Here is a 22,592-nt window from a genome sequence, read left to right on the forward strand (position 1 = left end):
GTTACTTTGCTTGTATTTATTTGTTTTATTTTATTTTTTTTTGGTGGGTTTGGCTTCTTTTTTTTTAACCTTTTTTAACATATATTTACGGTTTGGATCAGATATTGCTTTATGATTATATTTTCATTAAAACAAATGAAATTATTTTTCCAAAACCTATGATGCCTTGTCTTACTTCCCTGTATTAAATAGATTGATAAAGTCAAACAGCTGATAAATGTATCAATCACAATTCTATGGCAAACAATTTACTATAGTTACAATTGATCATAAAATTGATTAACCAAAGTTCCGCACAAAGGTAAATCGACAGAAAGAATCACAATGGACATAATCACGATAAAGTCTGAATTCTGAAAGAAATGTGTGTTTAATAATTCCTTCATTTACATATTACACTCAAACATTTCTTAGATAAAATGGACGGAATGTGCTAAGGCTTTTAAACTTTCTAATTTATGATGCCATTTCAAAAACTTAAACTTCGGTTAAGATTTAATGTGACGCCGCCGTCGTAAAAGCGGCGCCTATAGTCTCACTCTGCTATCCAGGTGATACAAAAAAATGTTGCTCTTCAGACGCCTCCCCCCCCCCCTCAAAATACCCTGGGACTGCCCCTGTTAACAACAATTACTTAATTTGATATTTCTTTAATGTGTGCTCATTAAGCTTTCAAAAAATTATTTTGGGGTTCAAAGCAGGAAAAATTCTTTCTGTACTGCTTGTTTTTATTAAACTCTACTTTTCAAATTTACCAGGATATTCCTTTTGTCTGAATTATTTCCATTCCACCCAGGTCCCAGTAAATATTTTGTGCATACATAGTCCGCTAAATAAGATATTATGAAATGCATGTAAATCTTTCATATCATTAGTATGTAATGCTGTACCGTATGGCGACAACTCTGCACATTTTGGGGGAAATGAACTGAGAATAAAAAGGAAAACAAATCAATATGATTTATATCAGTACAATCATAAACTTAATCAACAGATCAACAGATATGCTAAACATAATACAATCAGATTGAAATTCCTGTCTCTATATAATTTGCCTAACTGTACTGAAGTAGCCATAATTGTTGAAAAATGAATGAAGAGGAATTCTACCCAACTCTAGAAAGCACTGTAGCACTGGAATCCAAAACTGCCTAACTGTAAACAACACTGACAACTTTTTTTGGGTGATTGTGTGTGGCTTTTATAAAATGTTCACCACTGATTCTTCAATAAGGCATTATCTTTCTATTATCAGAAATCAAACAAGATATAAAGTGTACATGTAGCTACCCCCATATATCAATAACAAGAGAAGCTAAATGAACACAATGAAGGTATTATGTTGATGTTGATATTCATGAATGTCAAGATTGCATTTAACCATGCTTACTTACCAATACATATGATAATAATAGTAGTACCTTGTAGTTCTATTCCCTGAAGTCCTCCACCAGCAAGGGTAACTCAGGGCTGATGAGAGTGGGAGTATTTTTACTCTGTTTTTTGTTGTTGCAGGTTTTGCATGTTTATTTTTTTTTAAGTATGTCAGTGCTAGTAGTAGTAGTAGTAATAAAAATAAAAATAATAAATACAATATTTTGTACATTTAAATTGCACAATTTCTATATGTAGATACTCAACTGAGCATTACAATACTTAAAAGGTGAAATAGTTAATAAGTAAACAAAAAATACTATTGAGTGATAATTATGGGAAAAGAGAAGCCTTCTTTCTCTACAAATTACATAACAAAAAAGGACTTATTTATTGAACCGCTCTTGAAATAGGTAGGTTGTTAGTTTAGTTTTGAACATGGTTACAGATCATGTGTTTCTTACAGAGGAAGGGAGACTATTCTAGAGTTTGAGTGCAGCACTAACAAAGGCACCATCACCTAGTGTAATCTTTGTGTTAACAGGTGGGTGACTGGTCTGTAGGACTGGGTGGGTGATTTCAGTGTTAGGGGTTCACTGAGATAAGTGGGAGCCATGCCATGCAGTGTGTGAACAGCATTATTTTGAATTTAATTTGAGGACACGCTGGCCTGAGATGCAATCAACTCATCTTAAAAAATCAAAATAAAACTTGATTTTCAATCAATCAGAAGAGTGTCTTTAGGATTACATTGATGCCTTTCATAGTGCATTTAAATGCAACTCTCTTTGTAAAGAGACAAACAGGCCAAAATGACTACATATATTTCATAAACATTTGCTGGAGTCTTTCAGTGAATCAAGACAAAAACAAGCATTAAAAAGGATCATGAGAGTGACTTCCTACAATTCTTATTAGACCTATAATAAGAACAGTAGAATCCATACAGGCACCCTTCTTCGTGAATAACCAGTCTTGTGGTTTGTTTGGAATTGTAATGAATAAAAATAATAATTCAATATCTTTATAAGCGCTACCATGGAAACAATACTTAACTGTCAACCAAAGTGAAGTATTCCATGATAATAATGCATGCTGGCAGATCTGAAATCCATGTCATTAATAAAATGGGAGTCGGGTTTGATGGATGCAATATTCAGTCTGTTTCCTACCCTCAAATCAAATTAACAATTTGGTTGCCACTTACAGACTGCCTAAGCCAAATTTCCAGGGATCACTGAAATATGTTTGACTTTGGTTAACTTCAACTTAGAACAAGTAATTAGCACATTTTTTTCATAGTCTGGTTTGAAATGATGCTTCCAGTTAGGTGATTATTTGATACATGTAAATGGAGGGTCAAATTATGCATAGTCTAGTGTACATATATAAAACCCCAAATAAAATATATATGTATTCCCCAGTACACCAATGCTTTCTGTGTTTTCATGTTGATGTAATATGTTAGGTGACCCAAATTGATAGACTCTGAAAATTACAAATCAGTATGTACCACATTTATAAAAAAAGAAAAAAAAAGAAAAAAAATGATGGTCCACCCATCAAGGTGCAAAAGAAAAAAGGTTGTAAAAATGTATTAAAAAAACAAACCTCTTGACAATCACTGTAGTTACATCAGGGATGTGCCTCTCACATCCCTGGTTACATGTATCAATTGGTTGTCATTTCTCCTATTTCAGATCAGATACAAACTCCATATATAGCGGGCTATTTGTGCTGGTTAGCACATCCAATGAGCAAACTAGGGTCTCATCAGGACGCACTATCAGATAGCAAGCTCCGAATTTTTTCTTCTGAAACCCCAAACCCATGATTTGAATTTGAATTTTTCTTCCACCCTGTGTCCTTAGAGCCTTCATCACTCATGAGTTCTTGTAACAGGTCGTCCAAATCCTGATCACATTCCTTTGTACACGTAGATCTACTTGACGCTGGACCTAAGTCATTACCAACCCCCAAGTCCTGCTCATACAGGTTTGTTTCGGGTTTTAGTGGTGGTTTGGGAGATGTTAAGCCACTATGGTCTATTGTTTCAAGTGATGAGGCCCGTTGCTGAGCCGCCTTCAATCTTCGACGGTGCCGACTTGTCCCAGCACTAGAGGGCGCGCTCTTTGTCCCTTCCAATGGGCTTTCATGGAAAGCAGAATCCTGGCTTCCTGCCGAGTTTATTCTGATCTGATCCCTTGTCAAGTTCTCAGTAGTGTCCGCATATGCACTGTGGGTGTTTGAATTCCCTTCAGCTACAAAGCCATCATTAGGTAGTTCAGCAGCGGAAGCATCGTTTGGTTGACTTCCAGAAGTACTTTTTTTCCTCCTATGACCTCTAACCTCCTTGACGTCTGCACTGCTAGACCTTTCAGAATATCTCCTTCCACCACCACGTGTCCTTTCATCCTGATTGCCACTCTTCCTTCTCTCTTGAGATGAGCTTTGTCTCCTGCCCGATTTACCAGATGAAGTCCTTTCCTTATCTCTGGGAATATCATCACATTCACCAACAGTACTACCAGAGACATGTCTCCCGATGACTTCTTGATGATCACCTACATGTACATGTACATCTAGTTCATCACCCTGAATACCTTCAGATGATTTTCCTGACCTCACTGATCTTTCACTACCTTTCCTAGCCTCCACATGTCCACTCCTTGAAGATTGCTGCTGACTCCTTCCACTCAATGGCCTAGTGGTGGCTCCACTTGGTGGCCTGCTACCCAATTCACTTAGAGCTTGACTCACTGTCCTCACATGATCAAGATGATTGGTTAGTTCCTTGATGGTTTTGTCTTTCTCTTGCAGCTGCTCTTGTAGCTGGATGATTTGATCTTCTTGAGCAGACACTTGGTTGGACAACTCGAGAATGACCATCATCCTGGAATCATCACCCCCTGTCTGGTTTGATGATAGCTCCGTCTTGCTAGGTCTACTGTTGGCTAGATCAAGTCGTTCTGTTTAGTATGAAGAAAGAATAAAAAATTCTAAATATAATCAAAGGAGGATTTATACATATTTGTTGGATATTTACCTCGATCTATCCAACACTTTTTTTTTGCAATGAACTCTTGGTCAATAAAATGCATTTACATTACATTGTACATTTCTGTCATGTGTATGTACTAAAATGTCTGACCCTTACACTTTGCATGCATGCATGCAGTAGTAGGACTGTGAAATAAGAAATGGAATTCATTTTATCACACAGAGGAATGAAATGTATCACCCCATCACAACTCTGACTTGACAGATACAGTGTAAATAATTAAAGGAAAACAGAATCAACATGAACTGGAGCCACTAAGCAACTGATAGAGATATGAAACACATCAAAATATTATTAAGTCTGTCTGAAGTAGATGATTGAATCCAAATTGTTCATGTCTTGAAAGGAGATTAGAGGTCTACTTTTTAACTAATCTAATTCAATACTATCATTTAGTCTAATTTCATTTGGCCCTAATCATTACTTGTTATAACCATTTGACTAACTGTTATTTCCCTTTAATACCAAATGATCTGAATTCTAATTGTAACTGCAGAAATCCCATGCGCAATTATCAAATCAGTATCAATAAAGAAGTTGTCGGTGTGGAACAAATAGAAAATTCATAATCTTGATTCAGTTATCCATACCAGACATTCCTAATGTTCTCAAGTAATGAAGTGGCAACAGAACATTTTCAGTAAGGCCAATAAGAATTTTGTTTCAATCAGCAAAGACACCATAGCCTCACCTGTAAGTTTAAGGTTCTCTTCCTCGAGCTGTTTAATCTGATCTTTAAGACTGTACAGTTTGAGAGATGCATCCTGTTTAGACTCTGTCACCTCTGTGTTTGCTGCCCTCAACTTCTTACGAAACTTAGAACGCTACGAAGGCAAATTACATATGTGAAATTATTACCATGAATTGAATATGATTCTTCTTGATCAACAACATAAATGTACAAATTCGTGAGAAAATTTTACCTCAAAGAGTAACTTTACAGTAAAGAAAAAGGGTTTAACAAAATGCCAAATATCAATGTAATACATTCACTTTGAATAATTTCCTTTTCATATTTCATTTTTGTCTACTGAATCTGCTTTTTATACAAATGAAATTTGAAGAAAAAAATTACAAATTAATCAATCAATTAACATGTTATCAGAACATTTCAATTGTGATGCTATAAGTTTTCTGCTAACAGATGTCTGAAAGCAAATAGCTATGTTGTTTTTTGTTCAAAAATCATGAAAGGGCAACTGAAAATCACCTTTTTATACTATATTATACTATATTTATCTATTTCTTTTTAATTAGAGTAGGCGATTAACAAGGTGAATCAGAGCTGAAGACATATTGTTGAAATTCATGAGGATACACCTGAATGTATACACTGTGAGTGGACATTACCATTCTACAAATGTTTATACAAGGTACTTACCATGCTAGCCATTTGCTCTTCTAATAATTTAACATGCATCTCCAACTTCTCAACTTGCTGAAAAACATAGAGGGAAAAAAGTCAAAAAAAAGTCAAAGATATGCTTATAAAAAAAAATCTGTATCATATGTTTAATATTCATAACATGAAACTAATACTGGAATCATGACAGAATAAAAAAAATATATAAGAAAAGGGGAATCGATAAATTCTTGAATGAATTATGGACAAATGCATGAAATATATAAATGTATTATTTGATAAAGAAATGAATTAAGATTAAATGAATGAACACAAATAAGTAATTAATTAATCAAAAGAATGATGAAAAAATGTTTGACTGAAAGATGAAAAGATGAAATTTTTATTTCCATAAATTAATGGATAAATAAACAAATGTATGAACCAATGTATAAATGAGCAATCAGTAGAATAATGGATACATGAATAATTGCAAAACAAATATTAAATGAATAAATCACTAAAAGGATGAGAATAAAGGAATGAAGGAATATGACAGAATTGAAATCAAACTTAAAAGTCAAGTCTACCCCAGGAAAAATGCTGATTTGAATAAATAAAGAAAAATAAAACTAGCATTAAGCTGAAAGTTTCATTAAAATCAAATGTCATGTTAAATAAGAAAGTTATGACATTTTAAAGTTTCACTTATTTTTACAAAACAGTGATATGCACAACCCAATGACATACAATGAGACAGTCGATGGTGTCCCTCGCTCACTATTTCTTTTGTTTTTTGATTGTTTGAATTATTCAATATTTCATTTTTTACAGATTTGACAATAAGGACCAACTTGACTGAACCATATAGTATCAAACAATGCTAATTACAAATATTCATGGAGGAATTAATTGTTGTTTTACTTGACGATGAGGACAAAATTTGAATATTTCATATTTCAGATAATAAAATACAAAAGAAATAGTAGTCAGGCAGCATATGTCATTTACTTCGACAAATTGGCTAAGTCTGATTTTTCACTTTTATGTGATTGGTGACATCACAAGGAACAACTTCCAACTTGGTGACAAATTTCTAATGGTCATCTTGACCATGTTGGGGGTCAAAATAAGGTCAATGGGGTCAATTTTTTAAATTGCCCCAATTCTCTCAAATGACACATCAAATTGTTTGTCTTGTTATACTGAACAAAAAAGTGTACACAATTATATACTCTTGACCTCCCGTTAAAAAGTTATGACCAGAAATGTCAAAGGTCAACGAACTTTCGTTAAATGGCAAATTACACCGAAGGTCTCATTTATTCCGTGTTTTTATGCATGTGTGTACTTTTTTATTTTCGATTTTGATAAGTCCATCGTCAGAAGTCCTTATCCAGAAGATATAAAGGGTCAAGACAAGGTCAGGGAAAGGTCAAAAGGTCAACAAACTTTCATTGGAGGCCAAAAATACACGTCTAATAGCGGTTAGAAGTTTAGAAATCTTATTTTTCGTGGGTTCTTTATTTTGAGTCTATATCTCAGAAGATATTTTATATATAAAGGGGTCAAATATGCTTATTTAGGAACAAGATAGATCAACAGAGATAGACGTCGAATACATTCAGTGTGGTATGGTACTGCAGGAATACTTTGAAACCACTTGACAAACCCTATAATGCCCTTAAAAGTCGTATCATCTTCATGATGTACTTATAAATGCAACCAGCTCTTTCCGAGTTTCTTGATTTTCTTGATTTAGGAATTCAATTCAAGTTCAATTCATTGTCAATTTACTAGTCTTTGATATGTAAAGATACATTTAGTCCGTTTGCTTTGTACATAATATTTTAATCAACAGAAAGTATTGTAATGTATTGGGGGTATATAATTATGTGCACTACATGTATGTTAACAGACACATCGCTTGATCAGTGCTCCCAGCTCCTAAAAAAGTTGTCTAACATCATATTTGGATTAACTTACGAATAAGATGAGGTAAGGAATGAGGATGATATGATAAGTTGGACTCAAATTGCTATTAATTCTAATGTGTGACTGTTATTTATTTCTGACAAAGAGGCAACATCGTTCATGCATGCTCATTGTAGTCAGTCATTGGTGTCCATCATGCTGATGTGATATGTTCTGACCATTACTCGATCTCTGGAGCCAACGACTACACATTCCTGTTATGTGCTGACATTAACACGGCTTGTACTATTTTATCAAGTGTGACGGTTTTTCCAGAGCATACAACGTGAAACTAAATTTAATACCAGATGCAGATTTTGTTTTTGTTCTTTTGTCGTTCTTGTTTTTTTCCTACTTGCTGAATTACCTGGATGTTACTAAAAAGAATAATTATATAATTGAAGTAAACCACGGCCATACCGCAGCGGGAAGGGGGGGGGGCAGCTAGCTGCCCCCAGAAATTGTGAAGACTTGCATTTTTACAAAAAATAAATATAATTGACCAAAAGTATGCAAGAAATCCTTATAAATTTTCACTTTACAAAATGCAAAAGGGCCCAATGATAAGCTTAGAACAGCACATGAACCATAAATGTGTAGTCCTTCTTGACTCCAGAGATCGAGTAATGGTCAGAATATATCACATCAGCATAATGGACATCCATGATTACAATGAGCATGCCTACACGATGTTGCTTCTTTGTTATAAATAATATAACCGTCATACATAAGAATTATTGAGGAGCAATTGAAGCCCAACTTATCACCCTCAATCGTAACCTCATTATCTTATTTGCAAGATAATCCAAATGAAATATTAGGCATCTTTCTTAGGAGCTGGGAGCACTGATCAATCGATGTGTTTATTCTGTGAACATAGTATTATACTTGTACCCCAATTTATTACAATAATTTCTGGTAATTAAGATTTTCTGACAAAGCAAATGAAGGAAATACTTCTTTACATTATCAAAGATGAGTAAATTGAAAATGAACTGAACTTGAATTGAATTCCTAAATAAAAAAAACTCCCTGGTTGCACTTATCACATCTTGAAGATGATAAGATTTTAAGGGCGTAAGGGTTTGTCAAGTCTTTTCAAGGTATTCTCGCAATACCACACTGAATGCATACGACGTCTATCTCTGTTTATCTATTTTTTTCCCCTAAATAAGCACATTTGACCCCTTCATATATAAAATGTCTTCTTAGATATAGACTCAAAATAAAGAACCCACGAAAAATAAGACTCCTAAACTTCTAATCGCTATTAAACGTGTATTTTTGGCCTCCAATGAAAGTTTGTTGACCTTTTGACCTTTCCCTGACCTTGTCTTGACCCTTTATATCTTCTGGATAAGGACTTCTGACGATGGACTTATCAAAATCGAAAATAAAAAAGTACACACATGCATAAAAACACGGAATGAATGAGCCTTCAGTGTAATTTGCCATTTAACGAAAGTTCGTTGACCTTTGACATTTCTGGTCATAACTTTTTAACGGGGGGTCAAGAGTATATGGTTGTGTACACTTTTTTGTTCAGTTTAACAAGACAAACAATTTGATGTGTCATTTGACAGAATTGGGGCAATATAAGAAATTGACCCCTATTGAACTTATTTTGACTCCTAACATGGTCAAGATGACCATTAAAAATTTGTCACCAAGTTGGAAGTTGTTCCTTGTGATGTCACCAATCACATAAAAGTGAAAAATCAGACTTAGCCAATTTTTCGAAGTAGCCGGTAAATCATGACATATGCTGCCTGACTATAGTGAGTGGATAATGTCATCAGTCTCCTCATTCGCATACCGACCATGATGGGCATATAACTGTTTTGTGAAATGAAATGTAATTTTAAGATGTCATAATTTCCAGCATTATGCTTGTTGGAATTTTTATTTTTATTCAAATCAATTTGTTTTAGGTGGACATGTCCTTTTAGTATATGAATATATTGTCAGCGGTCATGCAAACCGTTGTATCACTCATACGACAGAGCAAACCTATTTCAGAGAAAATTAACTTCAAAGTTTGCAATAATTTCCACTTTGTTCTCCAGCCCAATAACCCTTTCATTACTAGAAAATACATGGTTGGAACGACCAAGACAATTGTTTGACATTGGTACTTTTATTCTTACACAAAACAAAGAATCAAAGAAAAGAGCTACCTGCATGTAATTTTGGTTTGAGCGGTTTAGATTTTCCCTGAACAAAAACACCATAGGGTAGTGCTTCTCAACCTTTTTTTACTCGAGGACCACTTTGACTCTCAGATTTTTTTCGAGGCCCACCTCCTACCAAACTTTTTTTTTTAAGGATGTGACTTCTTGTCTCAATCGACTCAAGATTGTCTCGACAATTATTGTAAGGAGCATATTAGTGCATAAGTTTATGATCTTCTGTTGCAGTGGCATGAGCCAAAAAATTAAGGGGGCTTGATATGGCGTATTGCATACAATTAATAAAATGTTGGGAGCGAGCATGGCGAGCAAGCAAAAATTTCGACATTTTTATTACAAAAATCTGAGTTTGTGTCAGATTTTGATACAATATTCAAAAAATAATATGTTTCACCCTTATTTCTTTTCCTTTTTTTTTATTTCTTTTTGTCTTTTTTTTCTTGGTCATGACATATCTGGGGTCAAGTGCCCCCCCATCTGTACACAGTGTTCTGCAGTGAATTAAATCCAGCATTTTTCCTCTCGAAACACTCTTTTGGCTTTCCTGCACTCTTGGGAGGTTTTATGTTTAGGTGTCTCTGAAGCTCTGACGGTTTAAGTGCCCTAATTATTTGACAATAACTTCAGCACATTCGACACACATTGCTTTTAGTTTTGCACTTCTGCGCAGTTATGATAAATCCAAATTTAATGTATCCAGGGTCTTTCTTACAGTTACCTCCTGGGACTTTTCAACAGTAGACTTGTTTCCTCCCTCACCCTTTCGCTTTAAAACACGGTCCATTTTGATGAAAGTGTGTTTCGTGATATTTGAACGTAAAGCTCTTAAGCACATTCAAAGCAATCAGTTTGAGAAATAAATGCATTTGCAAACGTCCGGTGAAAGGGCGATAATTAACTACATACACAATATGCATGCACATGAGGCCTGATGTTCACATCAAAGTTAGATCGAAACCAACATACAATGTGTATGTCTATATCACAACAGGCTACCTAGATAGGCGTGCCTTTAGCTTTGTTTGACTCACGGAGACAGATCAAACATACCACTTTCGGACATTAAATAGAACATGTTAATCATACGATAATTTTCCCCCTATTTTTTTTTCTTTTCTGGAGCTTCTTGCGGCCTACCTGGGAGAGCTTCGCGGCCCACCGGTTGTGAAGCGCTGCCATAGGGGATACACAAACTTGACCATGATTTCAATAAGTGCAAGCAAGCAAAATTTTATATCGCTCTTTCACGAGCAAAGTCAAAGCAGTACATATTCAACAGTTTCGGCTGACTGCGCATTTGCATATCAAGTGCAGCTGTTGTTTGCTTTGCTACATGAAAATGTTTCCATTAGGATTTTCGCATTTTATCAAAAATTTGTATGGCATTACCATGAAAATCCCAACATATCTCAGAAACTAAAATAAACTGCTGCCTAGAAATTTAATTTTGTATAAAATAGGACTTGTACTTTCATTTTCTGCAAAACATGAGTGACATGACTGTTAGGATGACTGCGAATGATGTGAATGAATAGGTCAAATAAAAATCCAACAAATGAAAGAAGGAGCTAGTAATTAATAAATTAACAAAATCAAAATTAGGAGAAGAAAAGAATTGAGTGATACGAAGGTTTGGATGAATAATGATGATATGAATGTATGGATAAAATCCAACAAATGAAAGAAGGAATTGGTAATTAATAAATTAACAAAATTACAAAGAAAATATTTTTTTTTTTACCTGAATGCTAGTAGTCAATTCCTCCTCTAGCTGTCTGTTGACCTCTGACCCGGAGTTAGCTTGAAGAGACTCTAGTTGCTGCTGAAGATCACTTACTGTGTCCGTCAGCTCAAAGTTTACTCCTTCTACTTCCGCAAGCTTTGGTAAAAATACAAAATAAGAACAGATCTGATAGTACACCTATATCATAGACTAGACCCATTAAACTTGGATGATATTTTCAATGATAGTACTGGGATCTTCAGGAATCTGTATTTGAGTACAAGGTATGTTTCAAATAGCTGTTTGGTAGTTTAAATTCTCAATAATTTACACCAATAAGAAAAAAATAATGCAAATTTTGCAGGATAATTTTTTTGTTTAAAGAATCTGAATTCAGAGTTGATTATATGTCAATGTTTGATGAGGGTTGGGAGAAAATTCTCTCCCACTATCTGTATGTTAGAACAGGAAAATCTTATTCAAAGCATAACAGGTAAACAGAAAAGTATTGGCAATGTTTGATTGAAAAAGCTTTGTATAATACCTACATGTAGGAAGAGGCATTTCATAAAGCTGCTTGGAGATTTATGAACAACTTCACAAATACATGTATCTACACTTGTATAATGGTAACTCAAGTGGGTTGCACTATCGTATTTCATAATGAATTATTTGAAGTTGAAATATTTTGATGTTGATAACCATTACAATATAACAATATAAGAATAACACAAACTTTGATTTTCTGTAATTAATTGACGTTTTTATAGTCGTACTTCATTTAATTGTTAGGAACAGCTTTGGCCTTCTATCACTTTTGGCACTTCATAACCCCATTGGCCCGCATTCTGAAGTCAGGTGTAACTTCATGGATAAACCACATTTTCAAACCAGGGCTTAATTTAAACTGGAGTTCAAATATGGGCCAGTGTTTGTAAAATTATTCATAACAGTTAGAGCAACTTAATAACAGAGCCTTCAGAATTGGCTTTACATCAAAATATATAATTGTGCAATAAGTGATGTTTACACAAAAATGAACTTTGAATCACAAACTGAACATGATTCTGAAAGGCATCAGATAAAACCCACCTGTTTTTCTAGAGTATTGGCTCTGTCCACTGTTTCTTCTAATTTAAGCTCTGATGTCCTGAATAATTCTTTATACTCAGAGACCTGTTGATCTAGTAAATCTACCTGTAATACAGAAAGAATCACACAACATTATTCATAGTATTGCAAGCAGTACATTGGGTGGACGGACATTGTTACAATTTGTCACTTATATATCGTAAAAATTGACTTTGAAGTACGATCCACTTTTTATTTCACTGCATATATTTTGAATACTAATAGACAGCATTTCACTAAGGGCAATGGTCAACCAAACATCAAATTGAATTAAAAACATTGAAAAAAAAATAACATGAATACAAGTTACAGAAACAAAGTGAAAATATGTTCAGACAAAATATGATAAATTGGCTGTCTATGTGTTTGTATGCATACCGGTAAATAAAAGTCCAACATGATTCTGGCAGAAAATATGTATGTGGTATTGCTGAAAGATTGAAAAAATAAGCATGGCAATCCAGCAAGGCATCTTTTCCAATGCAATAATGATGAATTCATTACTACTGGAACTATATATAATGAACTTATGAGACAAGCATAACAACAAAAATTTCAGATTTGAAACAAGAAAAAAAAAATCACATTTCAAAGCTTCTATAAACTTTCAAAGAACAATTATATCCGAACTCACAAGCAAATGAGGTAATCTAGGCCATGCACTAACTACCAGAATATTTCTTTTGTAATTCATTTCATGAAACGTGGAGTATTTCAATTTGACAGAAATGAATTCCGTAATTGATTCACAGTGGGGTACAACAATGCTCCATGTTTACTGAGGAATTAAACTATGTTTGGTATTGGGCCATATCAAGAAAAGCAGTCTTTGATTAATTATAACTACGATATGACTTCCATAAAGCCTAGCCAACGCATTTGCTTAGAACTTGCTACATGTAGTTTTGTTGATATGACATAAAAAGTGGGGAAAATTTTAAAAAATCTCGTTAAAAATAAAACAATACAAACAAAATGAGAGGGACATATCATACCCTCCCTTATTTACATTATACGTTTTACATTTAAAAAATAGACATCATTTAGTACAAGTTTGTATCATGTTTCCCCAATATTTTTCTGTTTGAATTTAATATTGAATACACATAAAGCAGAGATTTAATAATATCAACATTTACTAGCCTAGGATAAAGTGATTTTTTCAAACATTTTTAGCTTTGTTTAAACATGAATAGCCATGCAAATTATGAGCGGTATATAAATATGTTACAAAAGAGACAAACTTTTCTTAACCGATCTCACATTCATATTTCACACTAAAAATGTACCCTATCCCAGCCATAAGCAAACAATGTACAGTATTACATACCTTGGTTTTACTGGAATTCAGATTCTCTACGATGCAGCCATCTGAGTTTGATCTTGTCCATCTGTATTAAAGAATAAAAAAACATGCGAATTTCAAAGCATACTTTTATAATATTGTCCAATCTTTTTTTTTTCATATGCACAGCCATAAAGAATACACTTGAAGAATCATACAAACTGCCAAATCTCATTACATCAGTATTTTTGTGCAATACTAAACAAATTGCACACACAATTTTGTTTATCTTCCTAAAAATTCTATGTATTTATTAATTATTCATAAAATGTTTAGGAAATATTGATTAAAGAAAGAATAAAACTGGTGTTGCCAATCAATCTGAGGAATGAATCAAATATTTTGAAAATTCATTGTCCTGTATATATTGCTCTACTCATTTTACATCATGAAGGAAAATTGTACAGTGCTTTCTAAATTACAATGTTTTTCAATCAGGAATAGATAAAAATCTGAAATCCATTTGGGGCAAAATTAGTTTTATGTCACCCATCTTTTAACTTGGCATATATGCACAATGAATACAAAAAATAACCTACACTGGTCTGGATTCATCAGAGTCCTCTGGCCCTTGATCTTTGATTAGGGCAACCTTCTTCACATTGGTACTAGCCCCGTGACCCATGCTAGCAGCTGTCAAAAGACGTCCAGGAATTTGATATCATCAATAGCCTCTCCTTACTCTCCATCCAATAAGTTAGTGTAAGACTGAAAGTTCATCTACAAGTAAACAGGAGAAGAAAAGAAAACAACCCTGAAAGTATAGAAAAATCATTCAAATGGTTAAAAATTCTATAGACTATGCTTTTTTTTGTGCAGCATTGTATTACAATTGAAAAGTATTGTCTCGCACATGTGTGCTCTCTTTAAACAACAATCTTATCATTTCAATTTTAGTTTTGGACATATAGTCAGTTGTTGTATGTCCAGGGTCCCATACACAAATGTTAGCGACTGAACTTTAAAGATAAATTCCAGTATTGGTAACGATCTCAAAATGACTTTTTACAGAATCTCATATAATGACCACCGAAGTGTCTGTTTGTATTGATAAAAAATATGTGCCAAATGATTCTGGAGGAAATTGTGTAATTGCTGAGAAATAAGCAAAATAAGCGCAGATTAGGTCACTTCCGTCGGGTCTTTATTTCAGCAATAACAATACACTGTCCCACGTGTGCCTATCTGTGCTGGTGATCTTCGGTGTGAACATTTTTCAGCGTAGATTTCAAGATTTCACAAAGTTCAGTTTATGTAACTGTACCAGATCTAGTTCCTCAATGATATACTGACAATTAAGCCTGGTTTTACAGACTTTCTTATGAAATCAGTGTTTACTGCAACTGCTGGCATTTCTCTTTAAACTTGATTTTCATGATTAATTGCACATTGCAGTCAATGCAATCAATCATAAAAAATGTCATACGATTTTGCTAAGCTTTGTGTTACCAGCCCCAGACAGGTTTGTTTGTCTGCCTTTGTCCAGGCAAGGTAGCAATAAGGAACTCTGAAATCAATATTTCATAAATTGTTTTGAGAGTAGGTAATGTGTAGAAAACCAAGACAAAATGTTGATGTTTTTACCTGCTCAAGCGTGCAGACATTGGGTCCCCCCACCTCTCCATATCCTAACACTATGGGATGGCTATTTCCCTTTTTCATGAAATTATAAAGAATTTCTTGAGAAAGTTCACCCTCACAATAAGTTGGCTGTATCAAAAGCAAAACAAAAATTTGATAAAAATATTGGTGAAGCCGAAGGTTTTGATGAAAAATCAACAGACTTAATTTAATATCTAAACTCAGAAACATTGACGAGCATTAGAGGTCACTCGCGGATTCCGATTTCTTCTCCTAAAGAGGGAGCAGAGTCCACTCTATTTACTGTAAAAAGACTTTGGTGGAACATTGATTGACAAACAAACGGTAGCACTTGTGGGGCTTCATTCAAGGTACAAAGAATTTTCTATATTTTTTGTTTAATTTGTCATCGCTTTGAATATTTTCCAAAAAGTATTTTACAGTCAGCAAAAATAATATAAAAAGTACATTTTTAAAGTTAATGCATTCATTGGTCTCTATTGACTGTTTTATCAAAAAATCATTGGCATTGCGCATACAATGTAAGTGAATCATGAAATGAAGAATCTTGTTAAATTAAAAATACCGACAAGCTATTACTAGTACCACTAACGACCTTTCTTTTATTTTCTGTGGAAGAGACATTCGAAGCCACTTTCCAGCACTCATTCCATGAACAAGATTATGATCACCCATGGTTTCAAATCATCTCGCGTGTGAAGGATTCATATGCACCTCGTACACGCGAATCTTTCACACCTTTTTAGCTCAAACAAATATGACTTTACATCATACCTAAGAATTCTAATTGTGCTATGACATCAAACCATATGGATCATTTGTTGACTTCTCTTTGCTGTTTTTTTAATAAAAGAAAAGCATTTTTTCGTGATCTTCACGTAGGTGCTTCTTGATCAGCGTGGATATCAAATTTTGCCTAAAGAGGGCGTGTGATATTCACAGGCCGGTTTTGTTTAAGGTTCTGCAGCTTGTACTGCTAGCTGCATTCTAGGCGATCAGCATTATTTTCTTGCTCGTTCAATCCACTTTCATCATCATCTTGTCAAAAGATGGCGTACTTTACCTATAAGTATATACATGAGATGCAACCTGTTGATTTTTGGTACAATTTCCTATTATGAGCCGACGACTTGAATCGATATTGTTCGATAGGAAAAATTGAATTTCGATTGTTGTTTGCGTAATTTCCACCGCAGTATTAAGGATAACTAAGGACGGATCGAACGGAGTACCCTGGTTGATATTTGGAGGTAAGCGATAAAAACACTTTTATAAATAATTTCCAATTCCTTTTTAAAATGAACTTCAATCATACGATCAAGATTAACATAGTGGAGAAATATTGAAAGGTTTGGCGTGTTTTATTCCCTCACATTCGCGTGATGAATGAAAACGTCAAAGTCCACTATGAAATCACATGCGTTGTGCGAGATTAGTATTACTAACCTCGCATGTTGTGTGAGTGGGTTATGATCACCCATGGTTTCAAATCATCTCGCGTGTGAAGGATTCATATGCACCTGGTACATGTGAATCTTTCTCACCTTTTTAGCTCAAATAGCTATGACTTTACATCATAGCTAAGAATTCTAATTGTGCTATGACACTTACCGAAACATATGGATCGTTTGTTGACTTCTCTTTGCTTTTTTTAAATAAAAGCATTTTTTAGTGATCTTCACATAGATGCCTCTGGATCAGTGTGGATATCAATTTTTGCCTAAAGAGGGCGCGCGATACTATTCACAAGCCGGTTTGTTTACGATTCTGCAGCTTGTACTGCTAGCTGCATTCTAGGCGATCAGCATTATTTTCTTACTCGTTCAATCCAATTTCTTCATCATCTTGTCAAAAGATGGCATACTTTACCTATAGATTCTAAGTATATACATGAGATGCAACCTGTTGATTTTTGGTACAATTTCCTATTATGCGCCGACGACTTGAATAGAGAATGTTCGATAGGCAAAATTGAATTCCGATTGTTGTTTGCGTAATTTCCACCACAGTATTAAGGATAACTAAGGATGGATTGAACGGTTGATATTTGGAGGCAAGCGACAAAAACACTTTTATAAATAATTCCTTTTTAAAATTAACTTAAAATATGAATGTAGAATTACAAGATTAACATAGTGGAGAAATATTAAAAGGTTTGGCGTGTTTTATTCCCTCACATTCGTGTGATGAATGAAAACGTCAAAGTCCACTATGAAATCACATGCGTTGTGCAAGGTTAGTATTACTAACCTCGCATGTTGTGTGAGTGGGTTATGATATGCTTTCCAGGCTAAGGTTAGCGATTTTGCTCTTTTTTATGTCCTTTTTGTATTAAAAAATATGTTAAAAATTGAAAATGGAATGCTTTTCACCAGAAAAAGCCACAATTCTAAAATCCATTACCATTATGTAAACACGTTGGTGGTGCGAGGTATAGTATATTATAACCTCGCAATACGTAACTTGAGTGACTCTAAGTCTAACCCAGTCCGAGGTAACCCAGGGAACTCCCGCCCACTACGCGGGCGGGAGCCCAGGATCTTACGTGCAATTTACCATACCTCACGGAGAAGCATGAAGTATGGTCAAAATAATTCTCCGAATATATAATTAAAACATAAATCAAGCACTTACCATGATTATATGGATGAAGGTCTAACGAGTGGCAGTTTCCCAACATCGAGGCACAGACTGGAACCTTGAAACAAGTGGAATGCCTCTGGCCATCTCACCTGCATCACGCGGTTCAATATAGCAGCAGTGTTGACTTTGAATACTACTCTAACTCGCAAAAGATGTTCAGTAATACATGGTTACTCTTATGTCCACTTTTTATGAACTAGACCAATAAACTTACAGAGATATGATGGTTATTCAACAAAAAACCCCAACATGGCCAAAGTTCATTGACCTTACATGACCTTTGACCTTGATCATGTGACCTGAAACTCGAACAGGATGTTCAGTGATACTTGATTACTCTTATGTACAAGTTTCATGAATCAGATCCATCAACTTTCAAAGTTATGATGGTAAATCAACAGATACACCCAATTTGGCCTAAGTTCATTGACCTGTGACCTTGGTCATGTGACCTGAAACGCGCAGAGGATGTTCAGTGATTCTTGATTACTCTAATGTCCAAGTTTAATGAACTAGACCAATAAACTTTCAAAGTTATGATGGTAATTCAACAGATACCCCCGATTCGGCCAAAGTTCATTGACCCTAAATGACCTTTGACCTTAATCATGAGACCTGAAACTTGCACAAAATTTTCAGTGATACTTGATTACTATTATGTCCAAGTTTCATGAATCAGATCCATAAACTTTCAAAGTTATGATGGGAATTCAACAGATATCCCCAATTCGGCCAAAGTTCATTGACCCTAAATGACCTTTGACTTTGGTCATGTGACGTGAAACTCATGCAGGATGTTCAGTGATACTTGATTAACCTTATGTATAAGTTTCATGAACTAGGTCCATATATTTTCTAAGTTATGTTGACATTTCAAAAACTTAACCTCAGGTTAAGATTTCGATGTTGATTCCTCCAACATGGTCTACATGTAAGTTCATTGACCCTAAATGACCTTTGACCTTGGTCATGTGACATGAAACTCTAATAGGATGTTCAGTAATACTTGATTAACCTTATGGCCAAGTTTTATTAACTAGGTCCATATACTTTCTAAGTTATAATGTCATTTCAAAAACTTAACCTCAGGTTAAGATTTGATGTTGACGACACCGTCGGAAAAGCGGCGCCTATAGTCTCACTTTGCTTCGCAGGTGACACAAAAACGAAGAAGTTCTGTCGCGGTAGCTCCCCTTCTTTCAAAATTCAAAACAAAATGGCCGATCGAGACCGGTACCCAGGCTGTTGGGCGCATGCGCGAATCGGCCATTTTGTTTTTAATTCTGAAAGAAGGGGAGCTACCGCGACAGAACTTCTTCGTTTTTTTGAGGTTCCAGTCTGTGCCTCAATGTTGGGAAACTGCCACTCGTTAGACCTTCATCCATATAATCGTGGTAAGTGCTTGATTTATGTTAAGTATATATTCGGAGAATTATTTTGACCATACTTCATGCTTCTCCGTGAGGTATGGTAAATTGCACGTAAGATCCTGGGCTCCCGCCCGCGTAGTGGGCACTCATGGTTTCAAATCGTCTCGTGTGTGAAGGATTCATATACACCTGGTGCACGCAAATCTTTCACACCATTTTTACTATAAATAACTATGACTTTACATCATAGCTATGAAGTATAATTTTTCTATAACACTTACCGAACCATATGGATCGTTTGTTGAATTCTCTTTGCTGTTTGTTTTAATAAAATAAGAGCATTTTTCGTGATCTTCACGTAGATGCCTCTTGATCAGCGTTGATATCAACTTTTGCCTAAAGAGGGCGCGCGATATTATTCACCAAGCCGGTAGGCACTTAAGAACCAAGTTTGAAAGGATACTCGTAAAATTATGTCACTCTCGCCGATGAATATTCATTAGATCGTGGTCGTGCGTGTTCAATACACACCGAGTGCATGCATGCAGAGAGTTTGTATTGAACATGCACGACCAGGATCTAATGAATATTCATCGCGAGAGTGACATAATTTTACGAGTGTCCTTTCAAACTTGGTTCTTAAGTGCCTACCGTACCTTTGTTTACGGTGTTGCAAGCTAGCTGCATTCTAGGCGATCAGCATTATTTTCTTGCTCGTTCAATCCACTTTCATCATCATCTTGTCAAAAGATGGCGTACTTTACCAATAAGTATATACATGAGATGCAACCTGTTGATTTTTGGTACAATTTCCTATTACGCGCTGACGACTTGAATTGAGAATGTTCGATACGAAAAATTGCTTTTCGATTGTTGTTTGCGTACTTTCCACCGCAGTATTAAGGACGGATCGAACGGAGTATCCTGGTTGAGACTTGGAGGTAAGCGATAAAAACAGTTTTAATTTCCAATTCATTTTTTTAAAAAAACTAAAACTATTAAAAAGAAATCATTAGTGGAGTGGAGAAATACTGAAACGTTTGGCGTTTTTTATTCCCTCACATTCGTGTGATGAATGAAAACGTCAAAGTCCACTATGAAACCACATGCGTTTTGCGAGGTTAGTATTACTAACCTCGCATGTTGTGTGAGTGCGTAGTGGGCGGGAGTTCCCTGGGTTAAGTCCGAGGGAGCTCCGGCCCGCGAGCGAAGCGGGCGCAGCTCCCTGGGTTAGATCACACTCAAGAATCAACGTGTCGGACCGAGATTAGATTTATGTACGAATCAAGCACGGTTGGTTTAAATATCAAGCAAGTCCGACCTCTGTTTTTTCTTTTATATATACCCTGACATCAGAATCAATTCATATCGTATATCAGTTTAACTAAAAGTTACCTCTAATTCTCAAAAAATAACATAAAACATCAGTCATAGCAACCAGCCAGCGTCTCGGTAATACGATGAACGGAATGCATTCGTCGATAATTGACAAAGATGGCGCACTTCCAGTGAGTGGCGGTGCGCCGTGGCCGAGTGGTCTAAGGGGCCTGGCCTGGCTATACAAAGTCCGGGATTCGATCCCCGGCTGCGGCACCTATGCCCGTGAGCAAGGCATTTAATCTACATTGCTCTCTTATGCTGCTTTCAAAATAACAAATGGAAATTCTATGTGCATAATTGGTAACTAGGTGTGCACTTCTTAAAAAAAAAAAAATATATATATATATATATATATATATAGAATAGAAATAGTCTGCTTCGGCATAAGGAATAAAATAATCATAAATGGTATAGTAAATGCCGAAGAAATAAAATCATAGATTTAAAAGGAGCATAGCTCTCAAAAATGAAAGGTGAAGTCACACTCTTCGTCAGTGCCCATGATGTGACAAAAAAAGAGAATTCAAAATCAGTTTCTGAAACAGTCGTGGCTGTAGCTTTTCTTCTTCTTTTTTTTTTCGGGGGGGGGGGGCGCTAAGGACCCTCGCCTCCCAGTTAACTCCTTTATTATATCAACCTAATCTAATGGGCAGATGCTATTCCTTTTTAACTTCCTCGATCCTTCCTTGTCAGATATCTGTCCTCTCTTCAAGTCTCTACTCTTTCTTGCGCTTCTATTTCTATTTATTCTACCCTTCGCGTTCCTTTATTTTCCTCTCTATCCCTTTCCCTTCTCTCTCTCTCTCTCTCTTTCCCCCCTTCCTTTCATTCCCCCTTCGTCTCCCTTCTTTTCACTTTTCTAAAAATCAAGAAGAAATCTTTCGAGATCCCTGATGGAAATTATGTTTGACTTTATTTGTCACAAAATCATAATATAAAATTATTAAATTTCGAAATCATGCAATCATAATATGACAAAAATAACATGACGTAATGTGGTGAGCACGTGATTTTTTTTAAAGAAAGCAATTCATCTGATTATTTCTACACATCTGGCTCTAAACCTTATTTAAGGGGGCAACACCCCATCCCCTCCTTCCTTGACAAATTTCGTGACTACACTGCCGCTCACTGACTTTTTAATTTCAAGTCTGGCGCATCTTTTGTGATGCACGGGTATAATATAGCTTCCGAAATTACGTAACATTTTGTAAAAAGTACGTCAGAATCAATTTGCTCAAAAACGTGATTTTATGTAAAAAGCCATATATTATTTTTGCTTTTTCTGGCTTAAATGGATTATTTTACATTTTTCTAAAACATCATTTTTTTTATCACATAAGAGTCCCCGGCAAAGTTCATCGAAAAAAAATAAAAAACGAAAGGTAACCCCCCACTAGAATGCATAAGAAATTCAGAAAACAATAAATTACATAACAAATTAATTGTGTTTTGACA

The 22,592-nt window shown here is 35.1% G+C and overlaps 1 protein-coding gene across 1 annotated transcript; it reads right to left on the reverse strand.

The window, feature by feature from the left end:
* Positions 1 to 349: 349 nt before the first annotated feature.
* On the reverse strand, positions 350 to 21,230 carry LOC121416159 (nucleoprotein TPR-like). The gene is made up of 8 exons (XM_041609635.1): positions 21,150 to 21,230; positions 14,679 to 14,859; positions 14,125 to 14,185; positions 12,756 to 12,860; positions 11,682 to 11,819; positions 5,817 to 5,873; positions 5,127 to 5,259; positions 350 to 4,343 (listed from the first exon to the last, which is right to left on the reverse strand). Exons 2-8 carry the CDS (start codon positions 14,762 to 14,764, stop codon positions 3,148 to 3,150), a joined length of 1,776 nt encoding a protein of 591 aa, XP_041465569.1. The 5' UTR covers positions 14,765 to 14,859; positions 21,150 to 21,230; the 3' UTR covers positions 350 to 3,147.
* Positions 21,231 to 22,592: the final 1,362 nt, after the last annotated feature.

The sequence above is a fragment of the Lytechinus variegatus genome, chromosome 5 (assembly GCF_018143015.1).
Source record: "Lytechinus variegatus isolate NC3 chromosome 5, Lvar_3.0, whole genome shotgun sequence".
NCBI classification, from domain to species: Eukaryota; Metazoa; Echinodermata; class Echinoidea; order Temnopleuroida; family Toxopneustidae; genus Lytechinus; species Lytechinus variegatus.